Raw genomic sequence first — 21,333 nt, forward strand, 5'->3', positions numbered from 1 at the left:
TGGCCAACTACAAAAAAAAAAAAAAACTTCCTAAAAGGAAGCAAGCCCTTGATAAAATCCTCTTTCCCTGCTGTTCTACTTTATTTTATATGAACATAAACATACACCAAGGAGTCTACAGCTGGTCTTACTTCATATTTATATTAAAAACTCAACTTCCCTTGGGACCTGACAATCTCACTTCAGTCCTCTACCTTTCTTCTTCCCCAAATTCCTTTTGGGTTTTCACTCCCTCCCCTTCACCACTGCATTATGTGGTTATTCCTGCCATCTAGTGGAAGCACGAAATAATAAAGTTCTCATAAAAACCACTTAAAAGCAAACAAAAGCCTTTTCTGTTTTAATAAATATATATTGACAGTTGATAATTATACATAAGAACTAGGGGATAAAAGGCAGAAAATCTGAGCCAATGGAGTACAAGAACAAGAAATTTTGGCTAAAAACCACCCTTGATATTCTGGGGCGTGTGATATTGAAAAAAGGAAATGTTGGTCATTGTCTTTCAGTAATGGTGTTTGTTTGTTTTAGTTCATGAAAAATTCAGGTCAGAACCTACAGCAAAGACTGCAACGAGTCAGTTGTTGAGCATGGCGAGACGGGCGGCAGAGGCAGAAAAGCTCAGCCTTTGGTTTTCATTTTGGCCCACCTACTTAATAGCTCTGCGTGTCTCTAACCTTCCATTTTCCCATCTGTAAAATGGAGTATCGCTAAACTCAAGAGCTTTAGTAAGGACTCAACTGAGCAGTACTCAGTTCTTTAAAACACAGCCATTTTTTTAAAGTAACTTCTACACCCAACATGGGGCTTGAAGTGACCCCGAGATCAAGAGTCTGATGCTTTACCAACTGAGCCAGCCAGGTGCTCCCAAAATAGCCATTATTAGTAAGAGAAATGAAAAGTTTTGGAAATTGCAATCCCAACAATAAGACCATAAATAATCACAACAAGGAAAAATGAAAGCAATGTGTCTGCCCACAAATGTTTTTCAGTTGGCTCAGATTTGTTTTTTGTTTTTTTTTAAGACTTATTTATTTATTTTAGAAAGAAAGAGAACACAAGCGGGGAAAAGGGCATAGGGAAAGAGAATCCTCAAGCAGACTCCCCACTGAGCACAGAGCCCAACACAGGGCTCAAAACCAGGACCCTGAGATCATGACCTGAGCCAAAATTGAGAGTCAGCTGCTTAACTGACTGAGCCACATAGGCACCCCCCAGTTGGTTCAGGTTTGTAAAGAGCATGTGTACAATTTAATTTACTTATAACAGGCAGCTCTTCCCGCCCATGGGTTCTGTCCCTGTGCTTTAACAAAAACACTTTTGCACCGAAAAAAAAAAAAAAACAGAAGAACAACTTATTTATAACATATACTCCATCAACTTTCCAAAAGTGATCTAGGGCAAAGTATATCAAAATCCAAAAGAAGGACAACCAAAAAACTGTAGCAAAGCTTGTAAGAATGGTCAAGAAGGGACACCTGGGTGGCTCAGTTGGTTAAGCGTCTGCCTTTGGCTCAGGTCATGATCCCAGGGTTTGGGGATCGAGTCCTACATCAGGCTCCCTGCTCAGTGGGGAGTTTACTTCTTCCTCTGCCTGCCGCTCCCCCTGCTTGTGCTCTCTTTCCTCTCTCTCTCGCTGACAAATAAATAAACAAAATCTTAAAAAAAAAAAAAAAAAAGAGGGGCGCCTTCCATTCAGTCAGCTGGGCATCTGCCTTCGGCTCAGGTCATGATCCCAGGGTCCCAGGATTGAGCGCCACATCGGGCTCCTTGCTCAGCTGGGAGCCTGCTTCTCCCTCTCCCTCTGATGCTCCCCTGCTTGTGCTCTGTCTGTCGAATAAATAAATAAAATCTTAAAAAAAAAAAAAAGAATGGTGCAAGGAAAGCTCAGATGGAATAAATTACTTAAACTTGAAAAACTGCTGCTGTATAACAGAAGAGTTTATATCTCTAGGGATGAACTAAATTACTTTCCAGAGTTAGAAAAGAGCTGGCAAAAGTGATCACAAAATATTTAGTAGGATTAGTATTAGCAACCTTTAAGAAATTACAGAGAACAATAATGCCAGCTTTTCAAAAAAGGGGAGAAAAAGTGATTTAAAATAGGTAAATTTAACGTCAATCCCAGATAATGACAATAACTGTATACTGGATTTTAAGAAGGTGACTTGTGAACACAAAGGAAAAGATGTAGTCATTACATAAATCATTAGGAACTAATGTAGTTCACTAAGAATAAGTCATCTGTAAGACAATTTTACAAGGTCGTGAGAATAAAGCAATACATATAAAGTACTTAGTACATGCTTGGCACTTAGGATGACAATGATAATGAGATAAAAAGAGCTGGGAAGTCACTGAAGGGTTCCTGGGGAAGAAACTTGATCTAAAACTTGCAAGAATAAAAGAAACTAGGTAAGTAAGAATGAAATCAGAAAAGACAATAGGAAAGTGCATGATATATTTTCAATAAACCACTTTTTTAATGGAAAAGAGGGAGGAAAGTGGGAGAGAGAAAAAACAAAACAAAACAAAACAAGTTATAAGGGGTTATAGTGTAAAAAGCCTTGCACATCAGCCTAAGAAAAATTAATAGAGATTTTTTGAGTTCGAAGCTGATGATGTATAACAATCTTGAAAATTAAACTTTCCAATTTTCTAAATTTAATGATGCCAATGACAGGAAATGGGTTTTATAAAATGCTTTATAAATAGGTTGATACTGAAGTTACTATAGCATCAAAAAGTAATAATGGTCTATGCAATATAGCGTCCCTTAACCTCTCCCCTGCTAGTGCGGAATAAAACAAAAGATGAAAAGGGGGAAAAATGAAATCAAAAAGAAAAAGCTGTGTACCTACAGTGAAGTGGCAAAGTGTCACCAATGACAGTCCTAGATTGCCTACCTCACCTATCCTGGGGATAATAAGTATTAAAATGCTTACCAATAAGAAGACTTTTTAGCCTTCTGTAGTCTTCTGTTACATCAAAATCATCACCAGCAAATATTAACATGGGTTTTGTTCCCTCGGGACATTTACTATTCTATGAAATGGAAAAAAAATTATAATGATATAATTATCAATTAAACTGTTTATAAGCTGGTTTTAAAGTAGTCAATACTTACATACAGTGATTAGTTCTCATATTTTGACTGTCCTAAAACTATTGTTTATGAATATTGATTAAAATCTAAAGACTTGGGGCGCCTGGGTGGCTCAGTCGGTTAATCATCTGCCTTCAGCTCAGGTCATGATCCCAGGGTCCTGGGATCGAGTCCCGCATTGGGCTCCCTACTCAGTGGGGAGTCTGCTTCTCCCTCTACCCGTATCCACTGTTCATGATCTCTCTCTCTCTGTCTCTCAAATAAAATCTTTAAAAAAAAATTAAGACTTGAAACTACAGTTGCAACTTTTAAACTAAAATACAGTTGTTTCATTCCCTCACATTGTCAAATAAGTGGTCAAAGAATGACTCAAAGAATAAAATAAAAAGCTAAAATTGCTGCAAAACATACATAGCCCTTTAACAGCCAGCATCTCAGAGTCTAAACAAAGTTAATTTCTTTGAATTATTTACTACCACTGTACCTTTACCTACTATATCACATAAACAGTATTTTAGGGGCGCTTGGGTGGCTCAGTCTGTTAAGCAGCTGAGGTCATGATCCTGGGGTCCTGGGATTGAGTCCCACATCAGGCTCAGCGGGGAGTCTGCTTCTCCCTCTCTCTCTGCCCCTCCTCCCTCGTGGTGCATGCGTGCATGCTTCTCTCTCTCTCTCTCACTTGCTCTCTCAAATTTTTAAAAATCTTTAATAAACAGTATTTTTAAATGAAAGCTAACTGAAACTACCAACTAAACAGGGGCGCCTGGGTGGCTCAGTCGTTAAGCGTCTGCCTTCGGCTCAGGTCCTGAGGATCAGGTCCTGAGGATCAGGCCCCGCATCGTGCTCCCTGCTCAGTGGGAAGCCTGCTTCTCCCTCTCCCACCCCCCCGCTTGTGTTCCTTCTCTCAATGTGTCTCTATCAAATAAATAAAAAACCTTAAAAAAAAAAAAATACCAACTAAACATTCACATGAGAAGTAACAGAATTTTATACAAGCTACAGAAAGTATGAGCAAACCTTACTCAGCATGATTGAAGCTCTTACTATAAAAGTATTTTGTCCCGTTTTGGATTTTTTTTTTATACAAAGAATAACATGATGTGAATAATAAAGAATCTTTAAAAGCCACAAAAATAAAAGAAGAAAAAAATTCTTTAACTGAATGATTAATTTCTGAAGGCAAACGGGTGTTAGTCTGAGCTTTCCGTTGATTCTAGCACTTCTACTCTGGTTCCAATCAAGGACTGCACAAATCTAGAAATAAACAAACAAAACTGGACAAGAAAACAAACATCCTCTGCCCTAGGACCAGAGGTCACGTTGCTTCCCTGTTCATCATGACCACTTTTGTTGACACTCTCTGCTTCCAAACTCTGAACCTTAACTGTCTATATTTAGGAGGTGTGCCTAAGATCGTCTGCGTGCTCTAGGGCCTGAAGGAACCTACCAGACCCAATGACTCTTCCACTTACTGTCTGTGCCAACCTGACCCTGCTACTTCTACCCCTATGTCTATGGGGTTTAAGTATACAGAAGGTAGGAGAAAGTGATGCGACATCCTGACTACAATGCATAGTAATAAAAAAAAAATCACGTTAAGTCATGACCCGGTATACACATCATAAAAATACGAGGGGGCACCTGGGGAGCTCAGTAGGTCAAGCGTCTGCCTTCTGTTCAGGTTATGATCCTAGAGTCCTGGGATCGAGCCCCACATAGGGCTCTCCACTCAGCAGAGGGCCTGCTTTTCCCTCTCCCTCTGCCCCGTCCCCCTCCCGCTCATGCTGTCTCTCACTCGCTCACTCTAGCTCTATATCTCAAATAAATAAATAAATAAAACCTTTAAAAAAATATGTAACTGAACAAGTTATATGAAACAGTACTTAACATTTAGATCACTGATATTTTTCACAATGTGAAAACCCAGAACTAGAAGAAAATACAACAGATGAGCTTTATTTGAATAGTATAAAAGACACTAAAAATTCAAATACTATATAAGTACTGTGATTATAGTATACTAAAAACATCATAATTATGTGACATCCTTGAACTAATCTTCTGAATTTTTTTTTCTTTTTTAAGATTTATTTATTTGAGAAAGAGCGTGAGCCCAGGGAGGGGCAAAGGGAGAGAGAAACTTTAGCAGACTCTGCACTGAGTACAGAGCCCGATGCGGGGCTCAATCTTATGACCCTGAGAGATTATGACCTGAGCTGAAACCAAGAGTTGGATGCTTAACCTACTGCACTACTCAGGGGCCCCTGAATTAAGTTTTGTTTTTAAACAAAGGGAAAAAATTCTTACAAATCATACACAAACTTTCCAAATAAAATATCTCCAGGCAACTGCAATGTATCTTATCCTACCTAAAATAAAACCAACTAGCCTTAAATTTTAATCATCTCATTCATTAAGGCTCATTTTACGTAAAATAACCATCCCTAGAAGTTTGGCCACATCTTAGAAAATAGACTCCTACAATAATCACTCAATTTCCTGGTAGAATCGAATCACCTGTTGCTTGAGAGTAAACAAAAGGATGAGGCTTGGCTTGGTAATAAAAGTAGGCAAGTGAGAAAAGAAATACTGGTGAAAAAGTCTTAAAAATAAAGAGGTAGGGGCGCCTGGCTGGCTCAGTTAAGTGTCTGCCTTCGGCTCAGGTCATGATCCCAGGGTCCAGGGATCGAGCCCCGCGTCGGGCTCCCTGATCCGCAGGAAGCCTGCTTCTCCCTCTCCCACTCCCCCTGCTTGGGTTCCCTCTCTTGCTGTGTCTCTCTCTGTCAAATAAATAAATAAAATCTTTAAAAAAAAAAAAAAGAGGTAGATGTAAAAAGGAAATAAATATGAAAAGATAACAAACACGCAATTCCCAAAACAAACTAAAAATAGAAGGTTATAATGGAATAATGAAGTAAAAGTGAAGGTCCGGTTAATAGTCTATGGGTGGGGGGAGGGGGGGCGCCTGGGTGGCTCAGTCAGTTGAGCGTCTGCCTTTGAAGGAGGTCATGATCCCAGGGTCCTGGGTTTGAGCCCCACGTCCAGCTCCCTGCTCAGCAGGAAGCCTGCTTCTCCCTCTCCCCACTGCTCACGTTCTCACTCTCTCAAATAAATTAATAAAATTTTTTTTAAAACTTAAAAAAAGGGCGCCTGGGTGGCTCAGTCGTTAAGCGTCTGCCTTCGGCTCAGGTCATGGTCCCAGGGTCCTGGGATCGAGTCCCACATCGGGCTCCATGCTCCGCGGGAAGCCTGCTTCTCCCTCTCCTACTCCCCCTGCTTGTGTTCCTGCTCTTGCTATGTCTCTCTCCGTCAAATAAATAAATAAAATCTTTAAAAATAAATAAATAAATAAAAAATAAAACTTAAAAAAAAATAGTCTATGTAGGAACTGCCAATGTAAGCATACCATCATCAATTAGTGACTTTAAGAGTTAATGGTTATGCTCCATGAGTGAAAATTTAGTATTCAATTTAAATGGTTCTTGTTTAGAATGAGATCTGACAATAATGGTTTTGTGGTCTGGTACAGAAGCTACAAAGTAACGAAAGTACTCCTTTGCTTAGGAAGTGAAATACAAAGAGTGGAGGGGTTGGCATGCTCCCATCTGCCAGTGTTCACACGCACTAACTGCTGACCAAGTAGCAGCAGTGGTGAAGGTAAAATGGGGATATGGGGCTCATCTCCAAGAATTCATGCACTGTGGGGCGCCTGGGTGGCTCAGTTGGTTAAGCGACTGCCTTCGGCTCAGGTCATGATCCTGGAGTCCCAGGATCGAGTCCCGCATCGGGCTCCCTGCTCAGCAGGGAGTCTGCTTCTCCCTCTGACCCTATCCCCTCTAATGTGCTCTCTCTCTCTCAAATAAATAAATAAAAAATCTTTAAAAAAAAAAAAAAGAATTCATGCACTGTCCTAAAGACAAACTGTAATAGATGAGCTTCCACCACAATAAAACATCACAGTTTATACACTTTCCCAAACACCTTCTAAAATATTATCTTCACTAACTAGTATTTCCACATATATTATCTCATTTGAATACCTATTTATTTTTCTTAAAGATTTATTTATGTATTTGAGAGAGGGGGAGAGTGAGAGCAGGGGGAGAGGCAGAGGGAGAGGATCTCAAGCAGGCTGCTTGCTGAGCACAGAGCCCAACAAGGCTTGATCTCACAATCCTCAGATCATGACCTGAGCAGAGATCAAGAGTCAGATGCTGACCAACTAAGCCACCCAGGCACCCCTGGTATTATTATACCTTTTTAATACTTGATTGCAATTGAGGGTCAAGGGAGTAACTGACTTGTCATGTCACAAGTCATCTAAATGGCCAACACAGGCCTTCAACCCAAATGTTCTGCCTCTAAATCCAATCTCAGGCCACTGTTCTACCTTGTACCTGAAGAAGCTGCTATAGCTAAGTCCGGATCTGGTAAGTGGCTTTTTCAAACCCACAGAAAACTTGGAATGCATGTTCTCTTTTTAGGGGAGACTAGGAAAAGGAGTCATTATATATTTTACAATTCTTTCAACTACACCATGACCCTCAAAGACCCATAAACAAAGAACAATTATGTAACTTTCCATTACAAACTTCAATATTCATTCTTTCAATGTTCATGGTTATACCATTTACTATATGTATGACTCCAGGTCACCAACAGAATTCCTCTGGGCCTTGATCTCCAACTCTACATAACAGAGAAAGTAATTTCAGCCTTACACAGGGGAGCTATGAAGTCTAAATAAAATAACTATTTGATGGAATATTTGATGGGACAGATTAAGCCAGAAGCAGAATTCTGAAGGAGTAGAAGCCCAATTTGGACCCAAGAACTGAATTAGCAGTTTCCTTGCCTTTCTAAGACTATTTACCACTATTTTATAATACCATTTAAACAAAGGAGACTCAAAGATGCAAGTCCTAAAGGAAAGGACTAAACTAGCATTTTGGTGGCCAGCAGCCTAAATACTGTAGGATCAGCTAAAGCATCCTAGGTTTAGAACAGGGTTCACTTTGGGGTAGCTTAGGGAACAGGTTCACTAAGCCTGGGTGGCGTAGTCGTTAAGCATCTGCCTTCGGCTCAGGTCATGATCCCAGCGTCCTGGGATCAAGCCCCACATCGGGCTCCCTGCTCAGCGGGAAGCCTGCTTCGCCCTCTCCCACTCCCCCTGCTTGTGTTCCCTCTCTCGCTGTCTCTCTGTCAAATAAATAAATAAAATCTTAAAAAACAAACAAACAGGGTTCACTTTGAAAACTCTGGTATTGGGGCACCTGGGTGGCTCAGTTGGTTAAGTGTCTGCCTTCGGCTCAGATAATGATCACAGGGTCCTGGGATCGAACCCCGTGTTGGGCTCCCTGCTCAGCAGGGAGTCTGCTTCTCCCTCTGCCTCTCCCCTCACCCCCCACCACCGCTTGTGCTCTCTCTCTCTCACTCACTCTCTCAAGTAAATAAATACAATTTTTTTTTAAAAAGATTTTATTTATTCATTTGACAGAGAGAGACACAGAGAGAGGGAACACAAGCAGGGGGAGTGGGAGAGGGAGAAGCAGGCTTCCCGCTGAGCAGGGAACCCGATGTGGGGCTCGATACCAGGGTTCTGGGATCATGACCTGAGCTGAAGGTACACGCTTAACCGACTGAGCCACCCAGGTGCCCCTAAATAAATAAAATTTAAAAAGAAAAGAAAACTCTGGTATTTATGAGGTTCTATAAAATAGGTACTGTGCCAATTCAGAGGGATGGGCCCAGACAAGAGCTAATAATCGCTCTGAAGTCTAACTGCCAGAAGATCCACATGTGTTATATGCTGTAAATAAATACTTTTTAAAGTAAAGATAAAGGGGCGCCTGGGTGGCTCAGTCATTAAACGTCTGCCTTTGGCTCAGGTCATGATCCCAGGGTCATGGGATCGAGCCCCACATCAGGCTCCCTGCTCAGCGGGAAGCCTGCTTCTCCCTCTCCCACTGCTTGTGTTCCCTCTCTCGCTGTGTCTCTCTCTGTCAAATAAATAAATAAAATCTTAAAAAAAAATAAAGATAAAATGAAATATGCTTTTATCTCAGCACACTAGGATAAAAAATAAAGTTCTTTATTTAAGGTATAAAACTGTAACAGTACTCTTCACCACAAGATGTCACTATTGCCGAAGAGCAATATAACAAAATGCCTTGTATTTTTATGCTGAGTATCTTACCTTAATATCTTTTAGAGAGACAAACTTCTCGATACCCAACTCAATCATATCCAGCACGTGGTAGTCATACATACGACCTAGAAGGAAAACACATTTTCTTTTAAACATTTATTTTTCCCAAACAGCCACCTTATATGTACCCACTTAATCTGCATGTTCAAAATGTTAGTCTCTGCCTCTTTTTTCCCCTCACACCCCACCAAACACGTCCCCTCTTTCTTAAACTTTCAACTCTATCTAGAATAGACTGTTACAATCTCGGCCCTGAAAGAATCTTGGAAATTACTGAGCCAAACTCCCTGATTTTATATAAGAGTAAATAAAGGCCCACAGAAGGAAAAGGGCTTGCTTACACCAGTGACCATGCCAGACCAGGTGCAATACTTACCAGGGAAGGGTTCATTTATGTGGGTAGGTATGTTACTTTGTGTTTTTTTCTCTAACACAGATTTAAGGTACATATATTTTATATCAGGAAAGTATCTGCAACTTTAGGTAAAGTAATATTTACATGCCCATTGTTTACTTGCAATCTGACAGATAAAAACTTTTATTCAAAGTCACAAGGAAAATTTTAAAAAACTAGCTTAGAGCTTACTTGTTACTCCTGAATCCTCAACACCATCAATTAATCTGAGTCACAAAACTGACTCTGTAAATAACAATATTAGAAAGTAAGTGATAGGGGCATGTGGGTGGCTCAGCTGGTTAAAAATCTGCCTTCGGCTCGGGTCATGATCCCGGAGTCCCAGGATTGAGCCCCACATCAGGGTCCCTGCTCAGTGGGAAGTCTGCTTCTCTCTCTCCCTTTGCCCCTCCCCCTGCTCCTTCTCTCTCTTGCTCGCTCACTCTCTCACTCAAATAAATAAGATCTTTAAAAAAGGGGCACCTGGGTGGGTCAGTTGTTAAGTGTCTGCCTTCGGCTCAGGTCATGATCCCAGGGTCCTGGGATCGAGCCCCACATGGGGCTCCCTGCTCCACCGGAGGCCTGCTTCTCCCTCTCCCACTCCCCCTGCTTGTGTTCCCTCTCTCGCTGTCTCTCTGTCAAATAAATAAAAAAATCTAAAAAAAAAAAAGAAAGTAAATGATATTTACCTATTACTAGATTATTTGGCCGCTTCTTATTATGGGAGCCAAACATAAATAAAGAACAATCTGACTTCTTTGAAAAGAATTCCTGTAAAACCAAAAAAACTCTAATTAGTGCATTAATATAAGAACTTTAAGAATCATACCTCTGAACTTTAAAAAAAAGTAATGAATACTTAATGAACTAGACAGGAATAAGCAGAGGAAAGGGACTTTATTTCAAGCTTTTTATTTCAATTTTTCTGATTTTGGGGTACCCTAGGGAAAAGAAGTAAGTTTAAGACTAAAAATATGTTGAAAAGTTTAAATTAATAAATAAAATGAGACTATTTATTCTCACCGATGCAGTTTTGAAACAGCACACTAAGTATTTCATTTGCTGAACAAATGCCTTTATTCATTAGACATTACTGCTACCATCAATGGTACATCTTACCATGCATTTAAAATACACATGAAGGGCGCCTGGGTGGCTCAGTTGGTTGGGCGATGCCTTCGGCTCAGGTCATGATCCCGGAGTCCCGGGATCGAGTCCCGCATCGGGCTCCCTGCTCTGTAGGGAGTCTGCTTCTCCCTCTGACCCAACCCCCTCTCATGCTCTCTCTCTCTCTCATTCTCTCTCAAATAAATAAATAAAATCTTAAAAAAAATAAAATAAATAAAATACACATGAATAGGGGCACCTGGGTGGCTCAGTCGGTTAAGCCTACAACTGTTTGTTTTTTTTTTTAAAGATTTTATTTACTTATTCATGAGAGACAGAGCGGGAGGGAGAGAGAGAGAGAGAGAGAGAGAGAGAGAGAGAGAGAGAGAGAGAGAAGCGGAGGGAGAAGCAGGCTCCCAAGGAGCAGAGAGCCCGATGCGGGACTCGATCCCAGGACCCGGGGACCACGACCCAAGCCGAAGGCAGACGCTTAACCATCTGAGCCACCCAGGCGCCCTACAACTGTTGTTTTTTTAAGATTTATTTATTTGAGAGAGAGAGAGCAAGCGAGAGCACATGCACAAGCAGGGGGCAGGGGCAGAAGGAGAGGGAGAAGCAGACTCCCTGCTAAGAGCAAAGCCCAACGCAGGGCTCAATCCCAGGACCCCGAGATCATGACCTGAGCCAAAGGCAGCAGCTGCTTAACCAACTGAGCCACCCAGGAGCCCCCAAGCCTCCAACTCTTGATTTCAGCTCAGGTCATTATCTCGTGTCAAGCTCTGTGCTCAGCAGGGTGTGGGTATGGAGACTACTTTAAAGAAAAAAAAAAGTTTCTTAAGTGTCCAAATAAATGAAAATGCTTTCTTAAAATGTTTTTCTTTTTACATTCTCTTACTATGACTAACACCCCAAAGCTATTCATGAACTACCTTTCACATATATATATAGTACTCATCTCTATTGTTCTTCTCCATAAAAAGTCCACTTTTTGTTAAAATTCTAGAGCAAGCATAGTCAAATTATCTGCAAAAGGCCAAATAGTAAATGTATTTAGGCCTCTTACATGCTTCTATAAAGAAACCCTTTAAAAATACAAAAACCATTCTTAGTTTATGGTTCTCACAGAAACAGGGATTTGACCCATAGGAGGTATATTTGCCAACTCTTGTTCTAAAGCACAGTTCCAAAATTGTAGTATAAGAAATGTGCACTTAAAAAAAAAAAAAAAAAAAAAAAAAAAGAAGTGCTACTGGAGGGATACATGGTCAGGAGAAGGAATTCAACCACATTTCAAACATGACCACTGTTTCCACAACTATTGTGAGCTTTAGTAGTCTGAGATTTTCTCCATCCAATGAAATATCTCCTATCTCTGGAGGTGGGATATCAAAGAGAGGAAAGTCACAATTTCAAGTGTAAGAAAAACTGTCATATCAAAACGAGACAAAAAAAAGTACAGAGGGGCTCCTAGTGGCTCAGTCAGTTAAGCATCTGCCTTGGGCTCAGGGTCCTGGAATGGGGCCCTGCATCAGGCTCTCTGCCCAGCGGGGAGTTCTCCCTCACCCTCTGCCGCCCCCTCCCCTTGCTTGTGCTCTATCAAATGAACAAAATCTTTAAAAAAGAAAAAGTACAGAATGCTACAGATTCTACATCACAACACTGCTACAAAGTGGTCATTCAACTAAAAGCACCATGGTGCCAAAACAAAGCAAGCCCTTGATAAGCAGTATATGAAAGAGACAATGTTGGGTTAGAGCCCTTATTTTCAATTTCATAATCTCTTCAACAATGACTGTGAAAAACCCAAGACTATAATGAAAGTAATTTTGTAAAAAACTGAATATTGGGATGCCTAGGTGGCTCAGTTGGTTGAGCATCTGCCTTTGGCTCAGGTCACGGTCCCAGGGTCCTGGGGTCGGGCTCCGCATCAGGCTCCTTGCTCAGTGGGGAACCTGCTTCTCCCTCAGCTCCTCTCCCCACCCCACTCCTCGTTCTCTCTCTCCCTCTCAAATAAAATCTTTTAAAAAAAATTTTTTAAAGGGGCACCTGCGTGGCTCAGTTGGTTAAGCATCTGCCTTCAGCTCAGGTCATGATCCCAGGGTCCTGGTCAAGCCCGACATCAGGCTTCTTGCTCAGTGGGGAGCCTGCTTCTCCACCTGCCCCTCCCCCTGCTCATGCTCTCTCTCTCTCTCCCTCCCTCTCTCTCTCAAATAAATAAAATCTTTAAAAAAATTTTTTTAAACCCTGAATATTGATTTTTCTTAATATGTTATAATTTTCAATGCAGTCAGTTGCTACATTAGGAGAAGATGTTCAATTTTAGTCTTCTAATTAATTAATGAGATTCTATTCAAAAGTTCTTTCTTTTAAATTCACTAACTAGGGGCGCCTGGATGGCTCAGTCAGTTAAACATCTGAGTCTTGATTTCAGCTCAGATCATGATCTGAGGGTCCTGGGATCGAGCCCCATGTCAGGATCCATGCACTCAGTGGGGAGTCTGCTTAAGGTTTCTCTCCCTCTCCCTCTGCTCTTCCCCCCTGCTCATGTGCATGCATGTGCATGTTCCCTTTCACTCTCTAAAATAAATAAATCTTTAAAAAATAAATGAATTCACTAACTAAAAGGAAAAACAAGTAATGGTGTTCCCCTCAAGAGAACATGATCCCATTCTGACTTTTTTTCAATATCTTTTAATCTTTTTTTTATTTAAGTAAGCTCTATGCCCCATGTGGGGCTTGAACTCATAACCCAGAGATTAAGAGTCAAACGCTCTGACTGAGCCAGCCAGGTGTCCCCCATTCTGACTTTTTTTAAGTCAATTTAGTTTAAACCACTTATTCTTTTAAGGTTTTCTTTAGAAAGAAAGCAGTATCATCACATACCCAAAGTCCATTCATCATTCACCATTTATTATATACCATCCTTTATCTTTTGATTTTATTCACTAGCCTTTTTCATTTAGTTTGGTTGCCAATACACTCAAATAGGAATTTTAGTAAAGCAACTGACAATTGTTAGCAGTAATTCAGGTCGCAGTCCTTGTTCTAAAAATATCCAAAGAAAGAAGTCAGATTTTTAAAAATCAAACTTGCTTTATAAGAACAGACCTGTAACAAGCTTCCTTTTGATAATCTATTAATTATGCACATAAAATATAATTCAACTTTTAAAAATTCTGTCGATATACTTACAAGCAGTGAATACTGGTCAAAGTAAAATATGAGATCTATAGTCATATTTTTGAAAGTATGAGTCTTATTTCAAAATAATAAATAAATGTCTTATTTCCCCTCCAATTTACATTAAAATTCCCTCATATAGGATGATTTCTAGTTCAGAAACATCACAAATTAGGAGTACTAAAGGAGCAGTGATTAGTCTGAATAATCATTTACATGCTCTCTTAAATCAGAAAGATGCTTGGGGTGCCTGGATGACAAAGTCAGTTAAGCAACCGACTCTTAGTTTCAGCTCAGGTAGTGATCTCAGGGTCTTGGGATCAAGCCCCATGTTGGGTTCCACACTCAGCACAGAGTCTGCTTGAGATTCTCTCTGCCTCTTCCTTTGCCCCTCCCCTCAGCACATGCATGCTTTCTCTAAAATAAATAAACTTAAAAAAAAAAAAAAAAGATTCAGGGTGCCTGGGTGGCTCAGTCGGTGAGTGTCTGCCTTCAGCTTGGGTTGTGGTCCTAGGGTCCTGAGATCGAGCCCCACGTAGGGCTCCCTGCTCAGCGGGAAGTCTGCTTCTCCCTTCCCCTCTGCTGCTCCCCCTGCTTGTGCTCTCTCGCTCTCTGTCAAATAAATAAAATCTTTAAAAAAAAAACTTCTTCACATTCTGCATGGAGCACTGGGTGTTATGCACAAACAATGAATCATGGAACACTACATCAAGAACTAATGATGTAACGTAGGGTGATTAACATGACAATAAAAAATTTTTAAAAAATAAAATAAAATTCTTGTACTCACCAATGATGTCTGATCCTCAAATGGTCTTGTAATGTTTTTCCTAAGAATATTTTAAAAGGTGACCTTAATTTTAATAATCTTAATAGCAATTCACCCATAACAATTAAGTAATATATTAAATAAAGACAATTTTATATTCAGATGATCAAAAATAAAGCTGGAGAGATATTCATTCATTCAAATATGTATTTAGTGCCTGTTATGTACTAGGCACTGTTTTAAGAGCTAAGGATCCTGGAAAACAAATCAGACCCTTGCTTTCATGGAGACTACATTCTAGTGAAAAAATAAAAATTTCAAAAGTAACTGTAGTGACAAAAATAAAATAGGGTATTCTATTAGTATGAAGAGAAGAAAATGACTACTTGAGCTGAGATCTGATAGATAAGCAATAAGCCACTGAAAAGTTTTGAGGCTAAGAGTATTCTAGGAAGAAGGAACAGAATAAGCAAAGATCCTGAGATGGAAACAAGCTTAGACTATTCAAGAAATGGAAAGAAGGCAAGTGTCACTGAACTTAGTGTGCAAAGGGAAAATGGTGGGGCATGAGGCCAAAGATGAAGACATGGCCCAGATTATGTAGGGCCTTGTTGATCAAGGTAAGGAATGTAGATATTAATAAAGTAATAGGAAGCATTGAAGAGTTTCAGGCAGGAGTGATAAGATCAGACTAAAATTTTCTTTTTATTTATTTTTAAAGGTTTTATTTATTTATTTGAGAGAGAAAGAGAGCACAAGCAGGGGGAGGGGCAAGGGAGAAGCAGACTCCACATTGAGCAAGGAGCCCAATGTGGGGCTCGATCCCAGGACCCTGGGATCATGACCTGAGCTGAAGGCAGCTGCTTCACCAACTAAACCAACCTGGTGCCCCTAAAATTTTCTTTTTCTTTTATTTTTTAATATATTTTTTAAGATTTATTTATTTATTTGACAGAGAGAGAGAGTGAGCACAAGCAGGGAGAGCGGCAGGCAGAGGGAGAGGGAGAAGCAGACTCCCCACTGAGGAGGGAGCCCAATGTGGGGCTCGATCCCAGGACGCTGAGATCATGACCTGAGCCGAAGGCAGATGTTTAACTGACTGAGCCACCCAGGCGCCCCTAAAATTTTCTTTTTAAAGGACTGTCTGTCTACTATGTGAGAATGCAATGTAGTATGGCAAGAATGAAGAGAGTAAGAAGCTATTGCAGTAATCCAGAAGGGAAAGAAAAAAATGGTGCATTGGACCAGGAAAATTAGTAGTAGAGCTGGAGAAGCAGTGGGTAAAACATGCTATCTTTCATGCAAAAAGGAAAGAAATACAAATAAATATTTTTCTTTGCTTAAACATGCATAGAGGGGCACCTAGGTGGCTCAGTTGTTAAGCATTTGCCTTTGGCTCAGGTCATGATCCCAGGGTCCTGGGATCGAGCCCCACATCAGGCTCCATCCCAGGGTCCTGGGATCAAGCCCCTGCATTGGGCTCCCTGCTCAGTGAGGAGCCTGCTTCTCCCTCTGCCACTCCCCCTGCTTGTGTTCTCTCTCTCGCTGTGTCTCTCAGCCAAATAAATAAATAAAATCTTTAAAAAAAAAAATGCATAGACAAATTCTGGTAAAATATGTAAGAAACTAATGAGAGGTGGTTGTTCTGGGAAGAGTGTTTATATTTTCACTTATAATTTCTGATTTCTAATTATGTAAATGAAGTTTCTATAAAATAGTTCATGATTTTTATGAAGCAAAATCTATACAGAACATGATCTCAGTTTTGCTTAAAGCCTAAAATAGCGACTCCCGGGTGGCTCAGTTAGTTGAACAGCCAACTCTTGATTTCAGCTCAGGTCATAATCTCAGGGTCCTGGGATTAATCCCCACCTTGGGCTCTGTAATTAGTGGGGAGTCTGCTTGAGGATTCTCTCTCTCTTGCCCTCTGCCCCTCCCCCCGTTCACACACGTGCTCTCTGTAAAATAAATAAATCTTTAAAAAAAGAATAAAATAAATGTACAGATATGGAAATATCTGTTCAGATATGAAAATGAGTGAAGGGGAGTGGGAGATACAGGCTCCCAGTTATGGAATCAATAAGTCATGGGAATAAAAGATACAGTATAAAGAATTTAGTCAATATCATAATAGTGACAGATGAGGGGCGCCTGGGTGGCTCAGTCGTTAAGCGTCTGCCTTCCGCTCAGGTCATGATCCCAGGGTCCTGGGATCGAGCCCCGCATCGGGCTCCCTGCTCAGCGGGAAGCCTGCTTCTCCCTCTCCCACTCCCCCTGCTTGTGTTCCCTCTCTCGCTGTGTCTCCCTCTGTCAAATAAATAAATAAAATCTTTAAAAAAAAAAATAGTGACAGATGATAGCTACACTTTTAGTGAGCATACCATAACGTATAGACTTATCAAATCACTATGTTTTACACTTGAAACTAATGTAACATTCTGTATCAACTATACTCAAATAAAAAAAGAAAGAATGAAAATATACAGGGAAAAAGATATGTCAGAATGTACATAGTGCTATGAGTGATTACTTATTCCATTATCCCGATTATCTAAGAGAAATATGTATTATTTTTATAATCAGTAAAAAAAGAGTATTATTTTTAATGATGCAAGGCAAACAAACCAAGAAAAATTATTGCAGCATTTATGATTAACAGCTAGCTGTAATTCACAATAAGCAAATATGACCTGTTGGAAACACAGAAAATGCAAATTAAACAAAGTATGTTTTTCACTTCTTAGCTTAAAAATATAAACCAAAAGTAGGTAATGGCCCATGGAACTTATATATTACACTCTGTCAAAAGGAAAATCTTTTCAAAAAGTAATAGAATTAATTTGCCCAATTGGGCATGAAGCTGTACCCAGTAATCTCATGTCTAGGAGTCTCACATAGGAACTAATTCAAAAGAATAACTCATTTGTGTAAAAATGGCCATTTTAGCATTATTTATAAGAATGGCAAAACAGAAAAACCTAAATTCCCCCAAATTAAGTTACAAGTAAATTTTAGTATAAGCAGGAACACTACATCAAAAACTAATGATGTAATGTATGGTGATTAACAATGAAAAATTTTAGTATAACCATTTAATAAGCATTATACTGGCAATGAAAATAATACCTAAAGGATCACCTATCAACAGAAAAATGTTTACAATATAAATGAAAAAGGCCAGATATAAAATTTAATGTATGGCAACAACACAGATAATTTTTAGACATTTTGTTAATGAAAGAAAGCAGACTCCAAAGGCTGCCTGTTGTATGATTCCATTTATGTGACATTCGGAAAAAGGAAAAACTATAAGGATGGAAAACAGTTCAATGGTTAAAGGGGTGGGGGAGGGATGGACTACAAGAGCGCACTGCACAAAGAAATTTTCAGGATGATGGAACTGTTTCTGTATCATGAACTGTAGTGGCAGACATCGTTCAATGCATTTTTCAAAACCCATAAAACTGTACACCACAAAGAGTAAATTTTACATACGTAAATTAAAACAACAACCAGGATGTGGAGAAAAACCCAAAACAGAATACAAACTGTAATAAACAACCCCAATTGTAGTTTAAAGGAATAACACAATCACATTAAAGAGGCAGAAAAAACCTATGTTCCATTGGGAAACAGTATTTGAACTGAATACTCTAAAGCTAAAGACACAAAGAACTATACACACATTCTATACTCTAGTTAATCCGTTGCTTATAGGGTTGGAAATTCTGACACTATGTATGTACTAGAATTATACAAATAAACAAATATGTATATTATCAATAATGAAAGCCAGGTTTCTTGCTGTCAGAAGAAAAAAGTTACAAGGAAAGAAGAAAGGCTGGAAAGAAGTCTGTGGCATTGGGCTGGAATTGGAAGTATTAGTATGAATGCATGATTTTTTAGGAAGTATCGATATGAACTCAGTCTTTAAAATACATAAATATAAATTTAGATGTGCATGTATGCACAGGTTAATATGCATAACACATATTTTCAAGCTCTGTCTGCTGAGGGCATCTAGAGACAATGACACTCCCATAGCAACAGAGCATACTTAGTGTACTTAGTGCCCAGATCTTTGTTTCTAAATTATCAGTCTCCAATATATGGGAACAGGGCTCCACAGAGAAGGGGTTGATTCCAGGGCTGTTACAAGGAAAAGTAAAAGATGAGTGTAGAGCATCGTGTGGTACCAGAAAGGAAGTACTCAAATACAAGGAGCATGTTGAAAAAGCACAGGTGCCAACATGAAAAAGATCCCAATGGCCAAAGGTAGAATTTGAGCAACAAAATGATAGCATTGGATTATAACTCCAAAGAATATAATAAACATCCATAAGTCCACAGTAATATAAATGAGTAATTCAACAGAGGAGAAGGGAGAGATTTTCCTTACAAAATTCCAATTAATAAATGTAGAAGGAATGAAGGAGATAGAAAACCACCATCAGAACAACACCAGAGTAATCACCTCTGTAGACAAGATCCATTCATGGATGCTAAAATGAATAAGAAAAAGTGTGAGGAGAAAGAGGATTATTTGCATAGTCTTTGCAGAGTCTCAAAGTATTTCCTCCAAACATTTATTAATTACAAAGGGAAAAATAGTAAATTTATCGTGGAGAAACCAAGCAGACTCACTTTAACTGAGGTTAATGCTACCAACGTAACACATCCTGTACTCCCTGGTATGATTTATGGAGAAAAGCACATCACTTTAGCGGTATTCTTGCCACTTATGCAAAAATGCATAAGGCTCAATCTGTTCATGAGAAACTTAAGACAAATCCAAACTGACGGACATTTTACAAAATAATTAACAAGTATGCATCGAAAGTGTCAAAGTCATCAAAAAAGGAAAGACTGGGGGAACTGTCACAAATGGCAGAGTAAGGAGACATGACAACTAACTGCAATGTAGGATCCTGGAAGAGAAAAAGGCTATTACTGGAAAAACTGGTACAACCAAATCAAGTCTACAGTTTAGTTAACATTATTGTACCAATGTTAATTTCTTACTTTTGATAACTATACTATGGTTATGTAAGATGCAACATTAAGAGAAGCTGGGTGAAGGTTATGAGAAATCTACTAATTGCTGCAACTTTTCTGTATGCCCATAATTATTTCAAAATAATATATATATGCTAAGATTACAACTATGTGGGTATTCAATACAAATGAAAACACAAACTGGAAAGAAATAAATTTTAAAAATACTAATAGCTATTATGTAAGGAACCGTCGTGTTTTTTAAACAAAATACTTTTCTAAATCTCCCATAAAGTAACTGTTTGCTACTTTTATAACAGAACGTAAGTTAAAATAAAATAAGTCATTACTTACTTTTTATACAGAACTCCATATGGTTTTTTCAGTGCATACTGTAAAACATAATTTATAGCTTTCAAAACAAATTACATTCTGAAAAGCGGAAGCAAAGATTAAATTGCATTGTATCAGTCACTATACAAGATTACCTGGTCCCTGAATCCTATTCTGATGTCTTCTGCTTAGCTCCCTTTTAATCACTTATATAAACCTGCAACATAAGCTTAATAACCTAACTTAGACTGCACTTCCTTAATCTAAAGTTTCTATGCCCTTTCAAAAATCTATCCAACTTAAATGATTCCTTTCATTTCTTTACATTCTACCTATTCCATTCTTTCCAGACAAACTATTTATTTGAGAGTAGAAAGAAAAGCAGACGAGAACAAAAAAATAAATCCTATCAGAAAAGGCTGACGGAGTTGAAATAATGTTGTCTGGAGATAAGAGAACGGAGAAAGAGTCCCGGTGATGACAATCAGAATACTACTCAGGAGTTTAAACACAGCCCTTTAAAAAACTCCTGTCATTCAACCCTCTTTTCATTTTTTTCTTACTTCTTTCCACTCATTCCCTAATAATCACTTATTACCGGTATGGTCAGTTCTGCTCTACCACAAGGAATAACAAAGACCTAAGGCATTCCCTTGCATTAGGGAAAGGGGTAAGTTAGGGAAACAATGAAACGAAAAAATGATCATTCATCAACAATCAGAGCTGATGAACAAAGGAAATTCAGCAGTAAAACCTATCTTTTTAAGTACTAAACTTTTTTTTCTTTTTTTATTTGTTTTAGTAATCTCAACAGCCAACGTGGGACTCAAACTTTCAACTCCAAGATCAAGAGTCACATGCTCTTCCGACAGAGCCAGCCAGGAACCCCTTCAATACTAAAACTTTTAAATAATTCTTGACCGAATGTTTCCCTGCCTTGGTGTAACGCACCATTACCACAGTGACAACTCAAGAATCATAAATATGAATGTTAACTACCGCAGTAACATGTAATAGTGTGCTATTCTTAGAGCTTACTTAAATACAGGGCCACTATCCTACCAACACAATGACACTGAGACAGAAAGATGAACATGTATTAGACATTCAGATATCTGAACTATTGTGTTTAACAAGCATAGAGAGTTTAGTCAAGTTTAAAAGTCTATTCAATTACTTGGTTGATTTAAGTCAAAGAACCTATTGGCTGTATTCAAGGCCTAAATATTCAACCACCAACT

The 21,333-nt window shown here is 39.1% G+C and overlaps 1 protein-coding gene across 3 annotated transcripts in view; it reads right to left on the minus strand.

Moving 5' to 3' along the window:
* Nucleotides 1-21,333, minus strand: part of RPF2 (ribosome production factor 2 homolog) — a 39,921-nt gene that overhangs the window by 14,561 nt on the left and 4,027 nt on the right. For all 3 annotated transcript variants that reach the window (XM_027604154.2, XM_027604155.2, XM_027604152.1), the window contains exons 3-7: nt 20,114-20,151; nt 14,786-14,825; nt 10,398-10,479; nt 9,303-9,379; nt 2,946-3,045 (exon numbers count right to left, since the gene is read on the minus strand). In XM_027604154.2, the coding sequence (XP_027459955.1) occupies nt 2,946-3,045; nt 9,303-9,379; nt 10,398-10,479; nt 14,786-14,825; nt 20,114-20,151 (337 nt within the window). The remainder of the gene's footprint in view (nt 1-2,945; nt 3,046-9,302; nt 9,380-10,397; nt 10,480-14,785; nt 14,826-20,113; nt 20,152-21,333) is intronic.

Source organism: Zalophus californianus, chromosome 7 (assembly GCF_009762305.2).
Source record: "Zalophus californianus isolate mZalCal1 chromosome 7, mZalCal1.pri.v2, whole genome shotgun sequence".
NCBI lineage: Eukaryota > Metazoa > Chordata > Mammalia > Carnivora > Otariidae > Zalophus > Zalophus californianus.